This window comes from Accipiter gentilis, chromosome 4 (assembly GCF_929443795.1).
Source record: "Accipiter gentilis chromosome 4, bAccGen1.1, whole genome shotgun sequence".
NCBI classification, from domain to species: Eukaryota; Metazoa; Chordata; class Aves; order Accipitriformes; family Accipitridae; genus Astur; species Astur gentilis.
In genome coordinates, this window is record NC_064883.1 from 17,708,004 (window position 1) to 17,729,794 (window position 21,791).

Below are 21,791 nucleotides of genomic sequence, written 5' to 3' on the forward strand. Positions count from 1 at the left end.
TTATTTGCATATCCCCCTATATTTTTTTGTATGAAAAAGAAAGCTTTTTTCTGATTTACTTTGCAATATTCTCCTCATTAAAAGCCCTTAAACTCTGATTTAAAGCCAATATAAATGATCTAAAAATAGGAAATAGAGTAAATGTTTTAAAATAAAAATTTTCTAAGAAACCTACACTTTCTTTCTCTGCTTCCCTGGCCACTCATTTTCTTCTCTACAAAACATGCCAACACAAAAATCTCCAAAAATTGCAATAACAGCATGGAACAGGCATCATCAAAGACAGAGGGATATAATTTGTCAGCAGAACACAGGGTGCATCACAGAAAGAGGATTCAACCAACAGAACATGCTGCTGTATTAACAGAAGAAAAAGTTAGTGTGACTTTTCTCCAAGGATTAGTCTCCAAATAAAAAGAAGTAACCATTTTCTGATTATGATTCTTTAACTTAAGTAAATACTTTTGTCCTTGCTGCCAAGGCTGTGCTTGCCAGGGAAGCCTTCTTGTTTTAGCAGTTATATGTCAGATGTAAGCACTGCTACGAGTATTGCATGTACTATCTTCCACTAAGCAGACATTAAAAGCAATAATCTACCTATCCACAGTATGCAACACTGGACTGACATGGTTTTGGTATTTTAAAAAAATGGGATATACCATATTACACTCAATATCCTTAGGATCGTTTAGTAAGAACTCAATGTAATTTCAGGATAAAGAAAACATTTAAAAAAGGAAACCTTCTCAGTTTTTAAAGAAAAAAGAGTTCTAATATAGAAATATATTACTTACATCAGGAATATATGCAGTTTTATTTCTTGTGATAGGCATATTAAAATAATAAAAAGGTTAGGGGTGGGAGATGAGATAGGTTACAGTCCTACATCCCAACAGCGTATGTGACCTTCAGCAAAAGATTAAGCCTCCTTCGAGCCTCAATGTTCTCATCTGTAAAGGAATACATTTTTACTAACCTATTTCTGTATCTAGAATCATATTCACATAAGTGCTTGCATTTGAGCACTGCTTATCAGAACCCCCTTCTTGTAAACTGTTTGGGATCCTCTAAGTAACACAAATAAAGCATCACACTATTTCTGACTGATTTAGTGTCTTTTCAGAGCTTAATCCTAAAATCTACATCTGACTTCAAACAGTAGTAATTTAGATTTTTTTCTGAAGTGATGGTCTATAAACACAAGTGCTTATACATGCAAAAGAAAATGTTTCCCCTTTAAAATTACACTTTGCCATCTCTTACATCTTTTCCATTCTGAATCTAGAATGTGGTATTTCCTGACTGCACCTTCAGCCACATTGCAGAAGTACGCTGAGGGAGTTAGCAAGGCTGGGTTGAAATAACCAGAACATTATGAAATTAAATACAGATCTGGAGGCACCATTCTAAAGCTAAACTTTTTTAATATTTATTGTCATTAATTTTTATCACTTCAAAGCTGTTTAGTTTGGCAGAAGAAAAATTGCATTTTCCTGGAATGAGTTAAAAATATCTATATGAAAGTTTTCAGATATTAATGGCTTTTATCTGCATCTGCACAGCTGAGAAAATGCAAATAACAAAAGTGTATTTTTATGTACCAGAACATAAAAAGCTGCATGGTGATAAAAATGTAACTATACCAAGTATTTTCAAACACTTCCTTCATACTGCTTTTTATTGGAATACAAGTTCTGTATTGTGGAACACAAATTCACCGATTCTGAAGTTCCCAGAGCACGCTGCTGGGAAAATGGATGAATACACACTGTACCTTGGTTAAAGATGATGCCCTAGCTGTCTGGCAGGTCTCTTGTCTGCTGAGACTGACTTGGGACAAAACGTGAAGCTTACGTGTATCACAGTACAGAAAACAAAATTGGCAGTCTTAGTTCCTAATTCTGAAAGAAAACCTCATACCTAGGTTAAAATAGCACTAGTAAAATGAAATAAAGCCCTCAAGTGTATACTATTTTGTGTTCTTCTGTCTAGCAACATAAAATGACAAAAAATCCACTGTCAGATTCAGAAAATAAGAAAGCGATAGAAAACAAGGAATACTTTCAACTTAATTAAAGAAAGAAATTGTTGGGTCACAAAAGGTGTCATGCTGACAATCTCGCAGCCTTTCAGCAAATGCACTCAGATCAATCACAGTACAGACATTTACAGAGCAAGGAGCCACACGACACTGTCATTTACAAATATCATCCACTTCCATCCTGAAGATGGCTTAACAGCACAAGTTAAACTGTTGGGCTAGAGGGGAAAAGAGGGAAAGAAACCACTTCCTCCATTTTAAAGGTGCAGTTAAAATTTTTACCCTTGTGGCTTCAAGGTCACGCCTTCAAAACAGTCCTTAAATTAGCAAATATTTTATCTTCCTATCACTTGTGGATAAATTTTTTTGTGGTTAAGTACATAACTTACAAATGAAACTAAGTGCACAGCCATCTTCAGTGGCCTGGCTAGCAGTTCCACTGTAAACTTTGTGAAAATAAAAACAAAGCTCCACACAAAGACAAGCTAACCTAACCTCCTAATTTACCTCTAACTGACAGGTAATTGCTTACTATCAGTGTTTTTAACAAGCCTGAAATTACTTTATGCATCAAAATCAGAAATCACTGTGTTCCTTATTCCAGCAATTAATGAGAATAGATATATGCCCATTATATACCGAGAAAATGGGATGTGAAGAAGAAAGGTGAATTCTGAAGGAGTTAAGTTAATAAATTAAAAAAATAATAAACCAAAACATTTGCACTTATGAAAGTATAGAATGCAGGTCAGCTACATCTTCACAGCAAGAAAGCTTAATTAGGCATTTCCATACCTGATCTATGTCTGCTTTGCTCTTTAATAAAGTGATCTCCATCTGCTCATGCCCTTGGATTGTTTTTATTAGGTTTCTTAGCAGTACAGCTGGCTGTGCTCAAGCCCTACATAACTCTGCATTCTCCTGTTCATAATTAACTAATTATGCTCTAATCAATAGTGTAGATACTGATTTTACAATGTAAATGAGATAAATGAGATAATGGCTGGGGTCAATCTCATTTTATTTACAAAGCCCAGCACACACATCCAATTTCATTACATTGCATCTACCTGCACAGGAGGGAGTCTTATCAGTTGGCCTGCAGAAGTCTTCCTGCAAGCACCAGGGAAAAAGACATGTGCTTTTACAGAGGAACAGTGAATGCAAAACCTGCCCGTCACTGGCGCATTTGTAAGTCACTGGTTAATATCATCGAAAACCACAAAGAGCTGATTCAGCCGGAGTGAAGAAACTTATTTTGCATTCACAAGACAGCATCACCCATCTATAGCTGTAAAAGTAATTACCTACATGTCCCTGAAACACAACATTAATAAGCTAAGCTTTAAATACAACTTTCCAAATATGCTTCAGAGACTACAGAAAATCTCTCACTTATGTACACATCATTGCACATCGTCTGCAGCGTCATGCCAAAAGGTACCCCACTGAAGAAAATACAAAATTACAAAACATATATACTACTCCCTATTCAACACAACAGCTTAGAAAGATTTACTTTAATGGAAAAAAGATATAAAGCTTTGATACATATTGACAGACCATCATCACCATTAAAATTAGAGAACCTGTCATATAAGCTTTACTCTGGCAAACTTAGAATTAATTAGAATAAAATTAGAAGTAATCTAATCCAGGATTTTTAAACTCTCAGACAACTGTAGTGGGATGGGCGTACATGCACTCACCCATTAGCTGGAGGGATGCAACACAATGGCTGTTCCAGCACCTGGGCGGATTAAACTATTCATACGCATCTTTCCTTGTTGGCTTGTTCTGGACCCCATTTCTGACTAAAGGCTTTTAACACCTGAGGAACAGTTGTTTCTTCTCAGGCACTGATCTCTCTCTCCCCTTTAATCCACCAGTGTCCAAATGCTGGGCCACTCTGAAACTGCAAACAGCTGGAGACATACACAGGGGTTCATTTTAAGTGGCGGCACTTTCTTGGGTTCAGATGAACAACTTAAAACCAGCTATGACAGTTTAAGGTGCAGTCGTCATTTTGTTTCTTGTTAGTGGCTGTACAACAGATCCAATGTAAAGGAGCATGTAAGCATTCCTAAAAAACCCAGAATAAACTGATATAGCTCACGTGAATTCAAACCATAGAACCAAGATGACTGACTTTGGACTGGAGCAGGTGAAGAGTGCTCCTATGAAACCTTAATTGCAACCAGACCACGGAGGTGATAAATTCTGGGCGATAGGAATGAATACTACAGATGGGTTATATCAGCAACTCCTACATGTAATGTCAAAGGTGGCACTTTCCTGTGCCCTTATTTAAAGAATAAAATTAATTAAAGATCTAATGGTGAAATAACTGCATAATTGTATGCTGTCCAAAAAGTACATTTATTCTACTTACTGAAGGAGGAGCCCAAAACAGTAGTACTTTTTAATTACAGAATATGTGGAAAACATTCCTCTTTTTAGCTTTCTCTTCTGACATCTCTTGAAACAAAGTGAAGATATGTCTTTGTATCTTACCCTGCCACTCTACACCAAAACTCTTCAATTCAGCCCCACAGATTCCAACAGAAATTGCTTTCATTTGTTGTGACGTCATAGGCCAAGCACAAACCAGAAGTGATGCAGTGCTGTATTTAGACTCTTATTTAAAATGTAAGCTCCAGATCCTTAGGAACTCTTTTTAGGCAGAATATTGTCAAAAGAGAAAAACATATTAAGTATAAAATGGAAAAGCTGGTTTTCCTCTTCCCGATTTCTACACTTTTTTCCCTTGTCTGTAAGTGGCACAACTACTAAAAATGGATGGTCAAGTCATCTTGCAGATTCTGTTCTACAGAACAGTTTGAAGAAACTATTAGGACCAGGATAATTTAAAAGTATTTTCACATAGGCCAGACAAGCTTTAGGTGACTTCACCATCAGAAGTGTGACAGATTCCAGCACTAAAATTCTTACATGACTGCACATGCATACAATATTGAATATAAATGAGCATATTGCCCAATTATATAGCCTCTTCAAACACAGGTACTGGTTATCCTGAAAGGCTCTCTATCTCCAAAGATGCTCAAAATTCAACCACATATAACTCTATGGAACCTGATCTAATTTCAAGGTTAGATCTAACTTTGCAGTCAGTCCTGCTTTGAGTGGGTGGCTGGAACAGATGTCCTCCAGAGACTCCTTCTAACCTACATCTTTCTGGATTCTAATATTTTCATAACTTTAAGTAAATGAAATACTCTTTCTGGGAAGGATAACGCTTATAGTATTACACAAAGTAATTAAAAGCTACATTCAAATTTCTATTATGCTAGGTACAACGCAAGCATACAAAAGGAAGTCCCTGACTTCCATAGTTTATAATGTTAGACGAGACAATACACCATTATTCTTTTCTGTTATGCCTGGAAGAGAGAGGGGCATGGCTATTGCTGAAAGGTGAGAGAATATACCAGATGCAGGATGATTATTACACTCTGGTTTTGTATCTACCTACTACTGATGAAGATGGTGTATTGGCAAGATGGACATATGGCCTGACAGAGCAGGGTAAGCTTACTGATCTTCAGCTAACAGTAGTTTCAAGATAAAGTACCTATATGGTTTTGGATGTGGGAAACTGTATAATCTCTAACTTACTCAAATTTCTGTCAAAACTCAAGGGTGTTAATAAAATGACTATTTTTTCTCTTTAGTGTACAATAATCCCATGGAAAAGCCTTCATTCACCCAGAGGATGGATCTACGCTACACTTTTCAGCATCTGCTACATGAAGTAAGTTTTTAAAAAATCCTGTATTTAGCACTAGTTATACTACATAGCAGCATGAATTTCTTATGGCTTTGACCTCTAGGAAGTTCTACTTTAAAGCAAAAAAGGTAAACAAAACATTCTACCTATAAATTCAAAAGGAAAAACCCCAACATTTTATGTAGCTCCTACTCCCCACTGCCCCCACTCATCATCACATAACCCAGACACTGAATACTTCATTTTAACAGAACTGACAAATAGTGCCGATCAATTATATTACAAATGAGCAAAAGAAAATAAGCATTAATCTGGCAGACATTTAATCTGGCAGACATTTGTGTAGCTAAATTTATTATGGTAAACCCAAAACTGCCACCTCTCCTACTTGATTTAATTCATGCTTTTAAATACGAGAGAGAGAGAGAGAGAGAGAGAGAGAGAGAGAGTGCACACGCTAAACTAATACCTGATGTTAAAAGGAAGTGTCAAGGAAGGAACAAACAAAATCCTACAAAGCAGCTGTACTGGGGAACAAACAAACAAAATGCAGCAGTATATCAAGCATGGCCAGGGGAGACTCAACAATGCTCAAAACAGTTTTAACACACATTAGTCTGTCCCTAAAATCTTCCAATTGCAGAGATTACTCAACTTTCCTAGCAAACTTCTCTAGCGCAATTATTGTTAGCAAAATCTTTCTGTTGCCTAACCCAATCATCTTGCTACAATTTAACTTATTTTTGGTCTGACCAGAGTTGAAGAACTTCTTTTTTCCCTTCTTTGCAGCAACTTCATCTTTGTATTAATTTAGGCTGTTTGAAGACATTCCCCAGTCTTCTCTAAATTAAAGAAATCTAATTATTTTAAGTCTTTTTATTAATTTATCTCTCCTGTTGTCTTATCATGCAATTCAGTTGGCTTTGGACTTTCTCTACATATTTCTTGACAAAATGGACAGAATATGGTAGCTGAGGCTTTTCCAAGGGTGGGATACCAGTCTTCTGAATATTCAAGAGGAATACTTTCATGTGTTAAATGTAACATCTCTCTTTGTACATCTCAGGTATGATCAGTTCGATTAACAATCAGTTTGTGATCCAGAGTCCCCCATACCTTCTTTTTTGAAGGCTTATCTCCTAACTACTCTTTGTATCATAATCATGCACTAAACAGTGATGTGCCTTTTCCTCTTACTGCACTGCATGCTTTTTCTGGATGCTTTCTTAAAATTTCATTTTTAATTCTAACACTATAGTCTCCCACATCATACTGGCATCACCTGCAAATGTAACCAAACACTTTATTCCAGCACCTAATACACTAAAGCAAAATATAACAAAAATATAACAAAACTGAATCCAGGACAGTCCCCAGTGGAACCCAGTGAGTGGACAGTTGAGTCCATGGTAGCTAGTCTACTTTTCTAATCAGCTACACATTTTATTGCAGCTTAATTAACAGAATATTTCTCTAGCTTATTCAGCAGAATATCACACACAGAACTGTATTAAAAGTCTTACTAAAGCCAAGATATGCTACATTTATCATTCTCTCCTACTCGCAATACCTAGACTGTGTTAGTTTAATAACTGATCATAAATCACAGTAAACATTACTTTTCTTTTTTTTTTTCCTAAACTCAGCATGATGTATGGGCAAACACCTTCCCCCCTCACCCCCCCACCCCCCCCCCCACCTCATTAGCACAGCATTTGGATATAACTTTTTACTTCCAGAATTCTGGACAAGTGGTCACTAAACTTGGTCTTTAACAGATTCATGGATTCTTAAAGATCAAATTCCTGCATTAACATCAATTTCCTAGTGCAAACTTCTTTATTTTTAAGGTGTCTTTGTGTGCCTTGCCAAAACAGAATGGTAAGCATTGCTGATAGTTCAGACAAAAATCTTACCCTGATATCATCCCAACCCCTTTTTAAAACAAAACGACGTGTTAGACATCAGGTTAATTTTATTTAATATAATATCCAAACATGAAATGCCCTGGTAAGATATGACTTGTAGGTAAGTATACACAAATTTGTATATTTCTCCTATTACTTATTACAGCATTTAATTTCTTTCTTAAATTTAAAAAATATTTTCAAATGTAAATGTGCCTTGATAGATGACAAAAAACACCGTATCTCAAGAAATTCAAAGATTATATGGCATAAAGTTACAAGTGTGATTGCATTTGAGTAGAATTTTTCCGAGCAAGTTCAAGATGTAAACGATGAAGATGTCAATACACTGCTACTGTAGATTTAAGAACTGGATCGGTACCATTTGTAGATCAAAATGCTATGTCTGCATCTACCAGGATATATATATGGACGAAGACGAAGATCTCAGCTGTCATGCTGTGTGATCAGTTCTTCATTCCTTCCCCAACTTACATAACAATTTCATATTTGTATTGTGAGGAGATAAGCTTGTCCTGAACAATGCCAGAGAAGTAAGCCAAATAAAACAAATGTCTGCATATACTCAAATTTTTCTTTTTCTTAAAAATTTTTCAGAAAGCAATATAGGTATAGTTCTATTCACTTGAGTATCTCAAGTCAGAAACAATTAGTTCATCTTAATAAGCATAAAATCATTTTTTCCGTGGCAAATCTATTCCTTTAGAATAGTAAGTCTCAAGTGTTTTAAGTGTTTTACAGGTCTCATTATCACTGAACATTTTTTTTTTTTTTTTTTTAAGGAAACAATCCTTTTTACAGAAAGGTCTATGTACAACACGGTGTTCTATATAGAAATGTTCTTATTAAACTGCATATAAGTAGAGTGGCAGGCGGATGGCAAACCGTTGCTTATTTCATTCAGTATCACCATAGAGGAACGCACAATATTTAAGTCCCACAGGCTTCTTTCACTCTTCAGTGAATCCAAGCATTGTATAACATCATTTGCCAACGAAGCACAGGGGGAAAAAGACATTACTTAATAGGACAATTCTGACAAGACATTTATCTGGGATTTTCCAACAATGCACATACGAAATGTTCCTGATTAGTGCAAAAAAATGCAGGCAAATTAACTACCTTGTCAGTCCAAATAACAAACCAATCAATTACATTCTATCCAAGCCTGACAAGCAAACTCAACTCTTTGTCATAATAAGCTTATAGTAGAGACAAGGTAGCTGTTCTCCTTTACTTTGGGTGCTCTATTGAGAGCTTTATCCACATTTAAAAATCATATTATAAAAGGTTTCCACGATTGCCTCCGAGGATGAGTTGTGGCAGAGTTGTGTCTCATGAAGGGTATCTACACAGTAAAGTGATAAGAAAAAAATATTAACATTGAAAGATCATAGTAGCTCTGCTCTGTCTTATGAAACATTTTAACATCACACTAAATTCAAGCAATGTGTATGCTCAGATCCAAATAGTTTAAGACACTCTTACCAAACTTCCAAGAGTCTCTAAGTGTCAAAACATTAAACGGAGTTAAGTATAGCATCCTTTTAACTTTTTTCTCAGTACAGCTCAAAGAACAAAGGTGGTCCACCGTAAGACAGAGAAGATAATTTTCTTTTTTTTAATCATAAAAGCAACAATTTAATATGAGTAGACTTGACTGTGAAGCTAGCATTTTCCTCAGATTTGAAACCCACACAAATGTAGCTATGAGATTGACTGCATGACAAGCACAAACAACAGGGGTACTGTGTTACAACCTTAAAAAAATGCTTGTTTTGTAGAACAGCATTTGAAAGAAAGTAAGTCCTAGGGTTTAGGAAGCATTAAGTAAGGGAGGGTTTCTTTCATAAAGCAATGTAATAATTCAGTACACAGAAAGCTTTAGTCACTTCTGAAACAATGTCTTTGAGGCAATAATTCAAAAGCCTTCACAGTTGTTGGTTTTTTCCTACTTGCACTTCCTGTCTTTTGACACTCTCGTGACATACGTACTTTTCAAGGATGCGCATTTGTTTTTTTTTAATAATTACAATTTTAAAGTGCTGATGTCTACATTTAAAATCTTTAAAACTACTTGCAATACAGCAAATTAATGTAACAGATAGCATTATGAGATTTTAAGTAGAAAAAAATCCATGCTGTCTTTAAGCTGTGCTGGCATAACAAATACACATCAGTTTTCAAAGACAGACCTATATAAAGTCTCCACTGCATTTGTTTTGTTTTCTACTTTGAAACACATTAAAGTAGAATTGTAAATAAAAAGGAATTCTAAAGTGCTATCATACTTTCATAAAATAAAAAAATAACAATCTGATGAACAGGACCCATAGTGTCACTGCATGATCCTACAACAGTTCTTTGCAAACTAATTTTAATTTGGAGTGTAAGGATTTTAAGTCTAAGAATTGGAGGGACAGCAAGGAAGTGGTACATGTAAATCCATTTCAATTCTCACTTCATCTCTTACTTGGGACATGATAAGAATTTTAAATCAGGTGTCCTGAACTGCAATACTACAGCCCAATTTTGAACTTTTTAAGAAAACTGAAAAGATGAGATATAAAATAGAACTACTTTTAATATTCATCTTAGTACAATCCCCTCCCCTTAGCAAGTGCAACTGGTTTTGTTCTGATCACCTCAAGGTGGATGAGGTTGACATGGGTGTACATTCAAGTACTGAAACATGAAGGGTAGCATCAGCAAACAATGTGAGATAAGCCCAAGGTCTTTGTGCCACCTCCAGCCTCTCAGCAACAGTACGAGTAGCTGCAACTCTAACATCAGAGTCAGGTCATCAAAGTGTGATGGTCTATGCCCTATCTGGGCTAGCAAGGTTTGGACATGAATCTAGTTACCCATACTTTTAATACAGATTTTTATTTCTGTTTCTCAAAATGAGTGTGTGTGTTTATATATATATATACACACACACATATGTGTGTATATGTACTCATAGATATATGTATAGGTACTTATAATTGTACTTTATATATAAATTTTTACATAAAATTATATTTATGTAAACGCATGCTTTTTTATATGAAACTTCATAGTTGAACTAATAAAATAAGTTTATTTAAAAACGTACATAATTAGTTTATAAACTAAGAAAATAATAAGTTTATTTAAAAATCATTTATTTTACATGATTTAGGGTTATCTTCACCCCTCTCCTCGCCAAAGTATTATTTAGTTAAGGAATCATTACTGACTTTGCTTAAACACAGTTCTAACCAGCAACAGATTGGCAAAAGACAAAGGAATATGAATGGATAGATACAATAGCTTTTTTTAAGCTTGTAACCCACCAACTCATCTGATAACTGACTACTGGTTTTGGAGAACTACTTACTAAAAATTTTTCCTGGGTTCTCGCATATTGATGACGTTTCTCCTGTTCTATTCTCTGCTTTTGCTTTCTTCCCACCCCCACATACCATTTCCCAACCTTCCCTCATCCAAAGAACTGCTCTCATTCTATAAATCCACTCTAATTTCTACTGACTGCAGCACCCAGAGCTGCCTGCAATATCTGAACTTGCATTTTCAGCCTTAGTGGGAAAAGGATTTACTGAACACAAAAATCTGAAATAAGGACAGTGAGCAAAACTGAACAGCTTTCCTTTCTTACCAGTAGATGAAAAAATATCAGACAGAAGAAAGCATCACAGGTAATGCCATAATAGATGCTTTCTACAAGGAGGTTCTCAACTGTGTATTTGGTCCTTCAGAAGAGTTTTTTCTCTTCCAGATCTCCTTCATTCCAGGACAAAAATAACTAGGAAAGCACTTTCCGTCAAGTTTTGGTACAAAGGGAGAGAAACACATCAACCTCTCACTCTCTTGCCTAACCACACAGGGCTGTAATCTGCTTCCCCAGTTAAGTAAATATTAAGTAATGGGAGTGGGGTGGGGTGGAGGGGTGGGGTGTCTATGAATACATGCAAACTTCCTTTTCAAAGGAATTTACAGCACAAGAAACCCCACAAATTATTTCAATACTTTCTACTGCAATTGCCAAAGGCCCTCTTCATTTGTGTAACAGTTACTGAAAAGTGCAAATTGCAGACAAGTGTAATGCTTATGGTAGTTGTTTTGATCCTTGTTCTTATTTAGCCATTTTAAGACTTGCTTTCATCAGATTAAATACCTCTTGTGAGAACAATGTTTTTGGCTGCTAACCAGGCACAAGTAACATACATTTGCAACCATAATGTAAGCTCAGTTTATCTTCAAAGGTCTGAAGGTAGGAAGCTGCTTCAGCATACCTTACCAATTCTGCAACATTAGGACTCTCCCACCAGGTAAAGTCTGTCAAGCCTCAAGAGGTATTTGGGGTATTTGAGAAAGACTTTAATGGGTAAGATGGTAATGAACAAGAGGGAAAATGGAGCTATTTAATTATAAAGGAAGTGCTGACAAAGACCAATTTTAGAAGGCAAGGAACCATATCTGCAGTAAACACCAAACCATCTGAAGGTGATAGAAGTAATACGCATTTTTAAAATTCCGGCTGCTCAAGGTACACCTCTTGATCCCAGGAATTAATGTGTACCCACAGCTCCATTAAGTAGATGAGAGTTACAGAGATCTTCAGTGGAAAAAAAACCCAAGAGACCCCAAAACAATGATGAGCAATGTGTTTTCTAGACACTGTTAATTACTTCAATTCTTCTCAGTATTGATCAAATTACAAATATTAATAAATGCTTCCTGAACGGTTACAGATTTCTATTTGCTAATATACACACTGATTAGACTAAAAAAGTTATCTGCAGGACAAAACATCACAGCACCTGAGGTACCACTAGAATAGAAAAGTTCTGCTTCATTTTAATAACTGGCACACTGGAGCATACATAGTGACATTTAGAGCTGGTCACTGCACAAACATGTTGACTGAGGTAAACGTGTAAGACTAACAGTAGTCTTGATTTACAGAATTCTGGTCTCCAAGTACTACTATGTCCACTTCAAAACAAGAACACATTTTCAAACTATTTCAAAGCCTAGAAGAAATGACATATCCTATACAAAAGAATACATAAAATATTGATATCACATATGTGAAATGGTTTCATTTGGTAATAAAAGTGTCATTTTCCTTCATTCTGCACTGTCTTTGTGAATACAGGCTTCTGAGAACCCATGAAAAAAATTTCAGTCAATACACTCAATACTCTACATGAAACCCAGCTTTCTCTTTTAAGAGACTGCATTTACAGACCTTGTCACAACAAGGTCCTTGATGTTATCGAAGCAATTTCAAGATACTTTAATCATTGGCAAAACCCAGTAACTTGACAAGAGAAATTTGGGCCAGGAAGATTTCAGTAACTTGAAAGGAAGGTTATTGACTCATGTAATTTCATTTGGAAGTGGCTGAATCCAATTGATCTGGTTTTTGCAATGCATATCTTCCCTCTGCAGCTGTCTCTATCTGATTCAGCATGCAAGTGCAAGCGCAAGGACTGACTATCCCTTTCCACTTAAAGTGAAACTCTTCCTTCCTCCTGCTATTATTTTGAGTGAGCACACAAGGAGAGCATTTTCAAGTTTAATCTCTGTACTCACTGTAAGAAAAAATATACTCAACTGAATGCCAACCCATGAATTCAACCAAATCTTGTGACTGCTAGTATATTCATTATGTAGTTAGAAAAAAAGATCGTAGAATATAATATTTTATTATTAACAGAAAAGCTGAGTTAGGGCTTGTATAACACAAGGTCATGTGACAGTACAAAACTGATTCTCAATCCCAACTGCACAATATCATGTAATCTACATTGTAACAGGTTGTACGTATTTTCAGTTGAGTACTTAGATGCGTTCAAAAGAAAAAAAACCTGCTTGGTACGCAATGAGCATAATAACTTATAAACATGGTCATGATATGTATGAAATCATATCTTGCCATACAAGTTTGGTTTACAACAGTTTTAACAGAAAAGAGGTGTACCCATAGGAACTTCACAATTAAAGTAAATTTTAAGCAGCATAAATCTTAAAAGAAAAAAAAATTGTGGCATAGATGAGGACATAACAAAGCCTTGAGGGGAAATGAGTGGGCAGTATCCACGGATCCTGTTCATGTAGGTTGCTGCACTGCTAAACATCAGACACCTTGTTTACATTTCATCAGAATTAAGGGGAACACTGACACTGATGTGCACGTCAGACTGCAAGTGATTTACAGGTATCAGTGTATTCTTTAGCAAAGATATTTTTATCCAAAATTCAGTACAACTTTTTCAACTTGAGTCATTTTGTCTCTCATTCAGGAAGTGATCTTTTTCAGATACTTGAATAATTGATTAATAATGTAATCATCATTATATGACAATGAAACTATAGCTGAATCAGGATGTGTCAGTGGATGTCCCCAGCAATATGAAGCTGGCAGGTCAACTTTTTTAAGATTACAAAACAGAATTTCATGAAAGGTCTCTCAGATTAATGAATGAATGACTAGTTAACTGGATATAAATTCTAAATGTTTGGCCTAACTGCTGCCTGAAAAAAGGTGTTGCTTCAAAAAGAAGCCTTTCATAAAGATTCAAAAGAGAAATGGAGCCTTCAGTTTTAATATAAAACCATTTTGTATTTAAGAAATATTTTAATGTACTAAACTGCTTTTCACTCTCCTGTTTAAACGACTAAGAGTCATCTTCCTTAACACACTGCAATGCAGGGCAAATTTATCAATGAAACATTAGTACAAATAAGCCGAAAGCAACCATGTGATAAAGTCAGTAAGATAAAATACAACTAAAATTGACCTGAAACAGTGCAGCTCAGCAGCTTAATGCACCATCTCCAATGTAATGCCTTTAGTACATGCTTAGTTTTTCTCGGTATGCTGTTTTGGTTTTAAAAGCAAACAGATGGGAAGTCTTATTAAATGCCTATCTATCCTGACAATGAAGTTACACATTATGTTCAATTATTTCACCCAACAAAATAGATTTAACATGCAAAAATGTCAAAGCTACAAAAGAAAATGGGAAAGGCAATATAAGCACAAAATTAAAAAAGCTATTTAATCTACAGAAATACACATCAATTTCAGGACAGAATGTTTTAATTTTGAATTATGTGAAAGCTGGTCTTTTAAAGCAAAACCGTGCTTCTTAAACAACTGAAATGTCATTTTCAAAATACTTCTGATCCCCTACATAAGCATACATATGATTTGAGAAGTAAAACTTTGCCTTACAAGAAAGCCATTTGGTATTTCCTCACATAGACTGGGGTTTATTTTCCCCTTGTTTTTATTTCATGAAGGGGGAATGAAGTGAAACAAAAAATTAGGAAAACTTTGTCAGTGCAGAACTAAGTTGGCCTTTACTCCCCCTGACTTAGTCTTAGGCTGTCTGTGCACACAAAACATGCTTGACCAACTAAACATGACTAGCTGGCTTAAAGACAAAACTGTGAGATTTCCTCTTATAAGCTAACTAGCAATGAAAATGCAGCTAAAAATCAACTGCCAGTCCATCACTGCCTTCCCAACTTTTTGTACCACAGAAGATGATAGGACTTCTGCTGTAATTGAGTTTTTTATGTCTAATCTATTACTTCAAAGTTTAAGAGTTTTTGAGGTATCTATAGTGGCAGGAACAATCAGGCTGCTCTGAAGCAGCATGCACCTAGACATGCCCATAGAAACATTTGCGGAGAAACCACAACCCAACCCTCACCATCAAACACTTTGCCTGCCTGATCCCAAAGCAGGCTAAAAGGGCTTTGGATTCTGTTGACAGTAATAGTTACAGAATATCTTCTCAGTAAAATTCTCTCTTGCATAAACTGTGTGTAATTAAGACTTAATCTATCAGTAAAGTAAGTCAACAGCAAAAACTCAATAAAAATATTTACATTTTCTGTATTACACAATTTCTTTTTATTTTAAGTGCTGTCACTCACTGTAACTGTTTTTGTTACACTGAGAACTGTGTACTCCTTCTTAAGTACTATATAAATATACTAAAATACCACTAATTTTTCAGATCAAATCTTTTATTGGCAATAAAAATCTAAACTGTTTTCAAATACAGAACTGGCTTTGCTTATTATTGTTACTATTATTAGGATGTACTGTGAGAAATATTTTAATTAGCAGGTTATATAATACAGTAAATTAGATTGTGAGATTGATATAAAAAAACTGAATAGAAGAGTCTTTTTTAAGCAAAAAAAGGTGGGAAGTATATTTTTTCCATTTCAGTATATTAAATAAAGTCTAAACGTGTTTGGTTTTATTATTATTACTACTATTATTTTGTTTATTTTTTACAGAAAAGTAGATGAAGTCACTTTTGTGGTTTGACTCTTTATCACTGGGGATAGATGAGCTCTGACAGGAAAATCTGAATTTCACTCCAATGTCTAAGTTTTAACACTTGACAGTCACCACAAGGGTCTAAAGGAGTTGCAAAGTCACTGGACTGCATGGTTTTCATGCTGCTGTTAATGAAAATGCAGGCCTAAGCCACTAAGGCATCAGTTATTGATGGTTTATTGAGATCCATGAAGCATTCAGAACCTCCTGTGTGATTTCAATATGTTAAAATCTAAGCATGACTATCAGAGCACCACAAAACAAGCTAAAGTAGGAATTCTGGTTTCCTGCTCAGCTGTTCTATCAAGCACATGTCTAATAATAAGTCCTGCTGTAGGTAACAGGCTTTATGTGACTGTATTAGTCTGCTCAGTCTAAAACATTGATTCAGGGCTAACAGATGGGCATTTTTTTTCTTCCTTTTTAAAGTAATTTCTTCTTCAAGACATTTATAGGGCTTTTTTTCTCCCCTATCTCCCACTCCCAGAAACCTTAAAACTGTAACAGTTCCACTGTGAGCCATTCAAGACTGCAGCATCACATGCAACCTCTTTACCAAGCTGCTGTGTACCATAGTCCCCGTCAAAATCTGTGATGCACTTGCTGCTACAACTGAGAAACAAAGATATCAATTCAGATCAGGTTTTATTTAAAGTTTAGATTGAGAAGATTAATGGCAGTACTGAAACTTTATTGCTTATTGGAACATTGTGTCCAGAGAACAAAGGGAGGTGTAAGTATAGCCTCTTACCACTGTTACAGTTTAAAAATTAAAGAAGAATTTACTACTTCTTCATAACAAAGACTATAAAAAGCTGTATCATGGCTTTGGAAGAGAAAACGTTGGCTTGTCAAAGGAACTGCTAGGCAGAATCCTGCAAATGGCTGCCATGAAAGGGAAGGTTATCAGGTGAGAGAGGGATGATTTTTAAAAGAAAATTTACTCAGAGCTCAGAGAAACACATCATCCCACACTACAGAAGATGAGGAAATCCAGCAGGTGTGTTTGGTTAAGCAAGAAGCTTCTTACTGAACTAAATATGCAAAATGTGTGTTGGTAAAATTCAGAAGGCAAAGCACCAGATGGATCCAATGAGAAACAGAAAGTAGTTCTTCAAGAATGTTAGCAGTGAAAGGAAGTTCCAATACGGATTGGATTTCAACTGGCTCCACAGAAGGGGCTGAGGTACTTTATGCCTTTGCCTCAATGCCTCAGCCTGCACAGTGGAAACTTGCTCTCAGACTTTCATGCCTACCAGCGTGACATAGGAAAGAGGACAGCCAACAGCAAGAAAGCAACAAGCCAGGGTCTAATCCATTTGAATATATTCCAGTCGATGGGGATTATCCAATGGTTCTGAAAGGGATGCTTGTTAAATCTGTTGGGCTCCTGTGTAAGATCTAAGAAACATTATGACAACCAAGGCAGGTCACTGACAACTGAAAAATGCTAAGACAAGCCCACCTTAAAGAGTTAAGACATGCCCATTAAAAAAAGGTAGTAAGTAGGACCTAGAAAATCACAGGCTGGTCAGCCTCACCCCTGCCCCGGGAAAGATCAACAAGCATGTCCTCTCAGAATCCATTTTCAAACACATGAAGGACAAGAAAGTAACCCAGAGCACTCAGTAAAGATTTAACAAGGGTAGACAAGTAGGTCATGTTTGAAATGACCATGACGAAATGACTAGCTATGTGAAAGAGGAAAGAGCAGTGCTGGTAACATACCAAAGTGTATTCAGCATAAGGCTTTTCAAACAGTCCCATACAGCATTTGCCTTACCAAGTGCAAGACTGGATGAATGGCTTGATAGCCAGCTGGACTCAAAGAGCAGCAGACAATAGCTTGAGATCGAGATGCTGTCCAATAACAGACAAAGTACCACAGGGGGTGATTCTGGAGCTAATAGAGTTCATAAAAAAAAATCACCATAATGAGACAAGATTCACCCTCTGTAACTTTCAGAACAACACTAAGTTAGGCAGAGTGGCTGCCACATTGAACAGTAAAGCTCTGATCCAAAATCTGCTTGAGAAACTTGAGGACTAGATGAGCAGATAACCATGAAGTTCATCACGAAGTAAAAGGAAATCTTGCATGCATCAGTACAGACTGAGAAGCAACTGGCCAAGTTGCTCTCGGCCCTGCTAAAAGGACCTGGGGATTAAAGTGAACGTCAAGCTCTGTATGACTGAATGAAAGCAGGACCAGCAATTCAAGGGAGGTTATTGTTGCTCCCTACTCACAGCTAATAACACTGTGCTTAAAATACCACAACCTGTTTCAGGCCACCCAATTCAAGAGAGATGAGAAAACAAGAGTCTACGTAACAGCTACCAAGATGGTAGGGGGCCTGCAGCATATAACCTATGAGAAGAGGCTGAGGGAGCTGGCCCTATTTAGTCTGGGAAAGAGGACACTAAGGGGCGAGGCAGGGAGATCGAGCTGCAACCCACAACCACCTGAAGGGCAGTTACACAGCACAGCCAAACTCTCCTCACTCGTGACTGACGACATCACGTGGGCTCACAGCCACAACCTGCAGCTTGGGAGGTTCAGAGTGGGCATTAGCAGATGCTTTTTCATTACAAGGAGTAGTGCAGCAAGCTCAGGGGTACTCAGGAGTCAGCTGCATGGGAACAGTCAAGTAAGAAGTTATGATAATTTTTTCTTGATATTCTAAAAGCTTTCATTTCAGGTGTTCGAAATCCCTACATCGACCATAATTCTTAAGTATTGCTGATTCCTATGATCAGGATGGGAAGCAGCTATGTTGAAAAAACCCCCTGCGATGTCCAGTGCCTGGGTCACTAGTGGATTTCTGCCAGCTACAAGGAGTAAGAAATTTGCTTCCCAACCCTCTCAGAGGCAGTATCTGACTGTCCACATGCCAATACTAAATTTCTAAGTTGTGTCCAATACTGATTTATTGTTGTGCACAAATAGTGAAATACTGTGCCCCTGATGCCATCCTAAAATGCAACGGTATTTGTCACAATAAAGGGCCTTTTCTTTGATTGAAAGGTGATTTTTTTATTCTACCAAAACATAGATACTATAAACATTTCACTAAGTAAAAGCCAGGAAAGGTTACATGGGTATGTTCTATAACTGTGAGCATATCTAAAGCATATTTGTAGCCATCAAAATAATAAAAAAAAAAAAAACAAAAACAGAAAACTAGCATTATTCATGTATATTTACAACTCCACAATAAAAACAACTTTAACCATGAAATGGCCTAAGTAAAAATTTCCCAGATGTGTTTACGAACAAAATATAAAGTTAGCCAGAAAAGTACGGAAAATGCAATGCATTCACTTGCACAGTACATACACGTCCTTGTATTTTAAAATACACATCTTAACACTGGGCCATTTTTTTTAAAGGCCAGTAAGTTTTTCAAACCGATAGATACAAAAAAGCTGGAAAGATGTGTTTCAAAATATATTTGCTTAACTTACAAGGCAAACATTTCATATATGCCATTAGAATTTCATCATTCATTTTCAGTCTTCATTTTTAAAACTTTCTAAAACAAAAGTGACAGCTCTCTAAGTGGAAATGGACTAAGAATAGAATAAATCTGAAATACACAAAAACAGGAATTATGGTTTTCTTTCAAATTACTTCTGGAGCATGCAATACTTAGTTTTTTCAAAGGAAGCCAGAAGTTAACCAGTATGTATAAACAACAGATACATTTACATTTATGTCATAATCAAGCTGTAGACAAAAAGCATCACACAGCACTTCTCAAAATAACTATTTAGACTATTTAGAACAACAATTGTTATAACGTTGTTCTCTGCCGACGTACATGCAAAACATACATGCAAATAAATTTCAGATATAATACATAAATCTTAATAGCAATGACAAAGCCTTGTTGTATTATATAAAAAAATCTGTTAATTAATAGCATTTAAGACAATGCCAGAAGTTTGATAAAAGTATATTAAGAAGATGCTCTATTTGTGGAACTCTGTGCTAAGTATTATATAAATAATTTCCAAGAGAACTAAAAAAAAAAATCAAAAAAAAAAAAAATCAGTGAAATAATACCATGATGTACATTGTAACATGTTTACTTAAGGTTTTTCTCAAATAATATAAAAAAGGCCCCTCAACAAACTTATTTCATTATGACAATAATGGAAGTCAATAAGAGTTTTTGAAGATTTTTCACAATGTCACTACCGCATAACTGTATTCTTGAATATTACTTTCAGCAGGGACATCAACAACATAGTGTAGATGAAGCATGAAGCGCGGTTTGTTTCAACTGAATCAAAAGATGCAGCAATTTTTTTAGATATGAAAATAATATTTTATTTGTAATACATATTCTCATTATAGTACATCTTGGCAGTAAAATCTATATGAAACAAACCTAAAGCAAAACAAACCAGTATAGTGAACTCATGCCTCACCCTATGCCATGCTAGGTGTAAGGTGAATCAAATTAATTTTCAATTTTACCAGTTTCCTAAACTTTTGTTACTGCTGTTGTTGGGCACAGCCAGACCTGTTCCACAGTACAGTTCCTTCTGCAACACATCAACAAACTCAGCATTTAGTGCAGGCAGAAATTAAACAGCTTTTAAAAGCAATTAAGTAACAGGCTTAAATGCATTTCAAACACTGCAACTATATAAATTTCTGTCTTCAGAACATGAATTTGGGGAGAAAACCATGAAATAAGAGACAACTGTATGTCATTCTGCATGACTTTGGAACTACAGAGAGAGATTTGGCCTTTTGACTGATTAATGGTCATAGTCATTCTGAAATGCCCTTGTACCCCTGCTATTCCTTTTCACTGCTTTTTTTCCTCTCAAGAAGAAAGCAACACAGAATGTGTATTTATCAACCCGTTGCAATGACAGACATGCAAAAGGTAATAAAGATGGATACAAAGAAGTTAAAGAATTTGATTTCAAGAAAACTGCAAAATGCGTGAATCTGTGACTGTGATTAACTGATTTCTGAAATCTGTCCTTTCCTACTTATTTTTTGAGAACAAAGGAAAATGAAAATATTCCAAATGAGGCCTTGACTATTTTATCTATTTTTTAATGAACTGCTCAAGATAGGTGAAAGATAGCATGTAACATCAAAGAAAATATATAAAGTCTTACAACAAGGAATTTCAGCCAAAAAAATTTGTTTATGGAGAATTATTAATCAATTATTTATTTGAATTAGTTAAGTTATATACCCAATATTTTTCTCCATTTAGAATGAAGTTTTTCTAAGTATGCATAATAAATACATTGTAACTGTAATAACATAAGCAATACTAATTATGGTTTAGCACTGTTTTTTCTTTGATGTTTGCTGTTCGTACTGATTATTTTTTTAAATAAATACTTTCTTGTTCAGTTAGGAGCTTTACTCATATTCTGATTAAATGGTAAAAAAATTTCAGCAGAATCAGTCTTCATCTATTTGGTGTACTTGTATTAGAGATTTCTGTGTATCAGAGTGATGTATAATGAACGTAAAGAAACACGTTAAAGGCCACTCTGTCTAGCTTGTATTCTGTGCCTCTCAACTTGTAAACAATTTCGACAGGAGCTGTTTTAAAGAACAGTTTATCTCCTATGACAGTGCACATCCTGATGCTCAAATGTACCACCAGGAGGCTAACAGGAAGGGAAAAAACCCCACAGCAAAACACCTTGAGGAATGACTGAGGATGACAAAGGTCTTCT

General features: G+C 35.8%; 1 protein-coding gene across 5 annotated transcripts in view; it reads right to left on the reverse strand.

The window, feature by feature from the left end:
- PHF14 (PHD finger protein 14) overlaps positions 1-21,791 on the reverse strand; it is a 168,541-nt gene that overhangs the window by 57,829 nt on the left and 88,921 nt on the right. Inside the window, exon 17 of one of the 5 annotated variants that reach the window (XM_049799251.1) lies at positions 7,783-9,068. The exons of the other annotated variants lie outside the window; for them this stretch is intronic. Coding sequence (XP_049655208.1) covers positions 9,056-9,068 — 13 coding nt within the window. The 3' untranslated portion in view covers positions 7,783-9,055. Of the gene's footprint in view, positions 1-7,782; positions 9,069-21,791 lie in introns of those variants that run through there. 5 annotated transcript variants of the gene reach the window in all.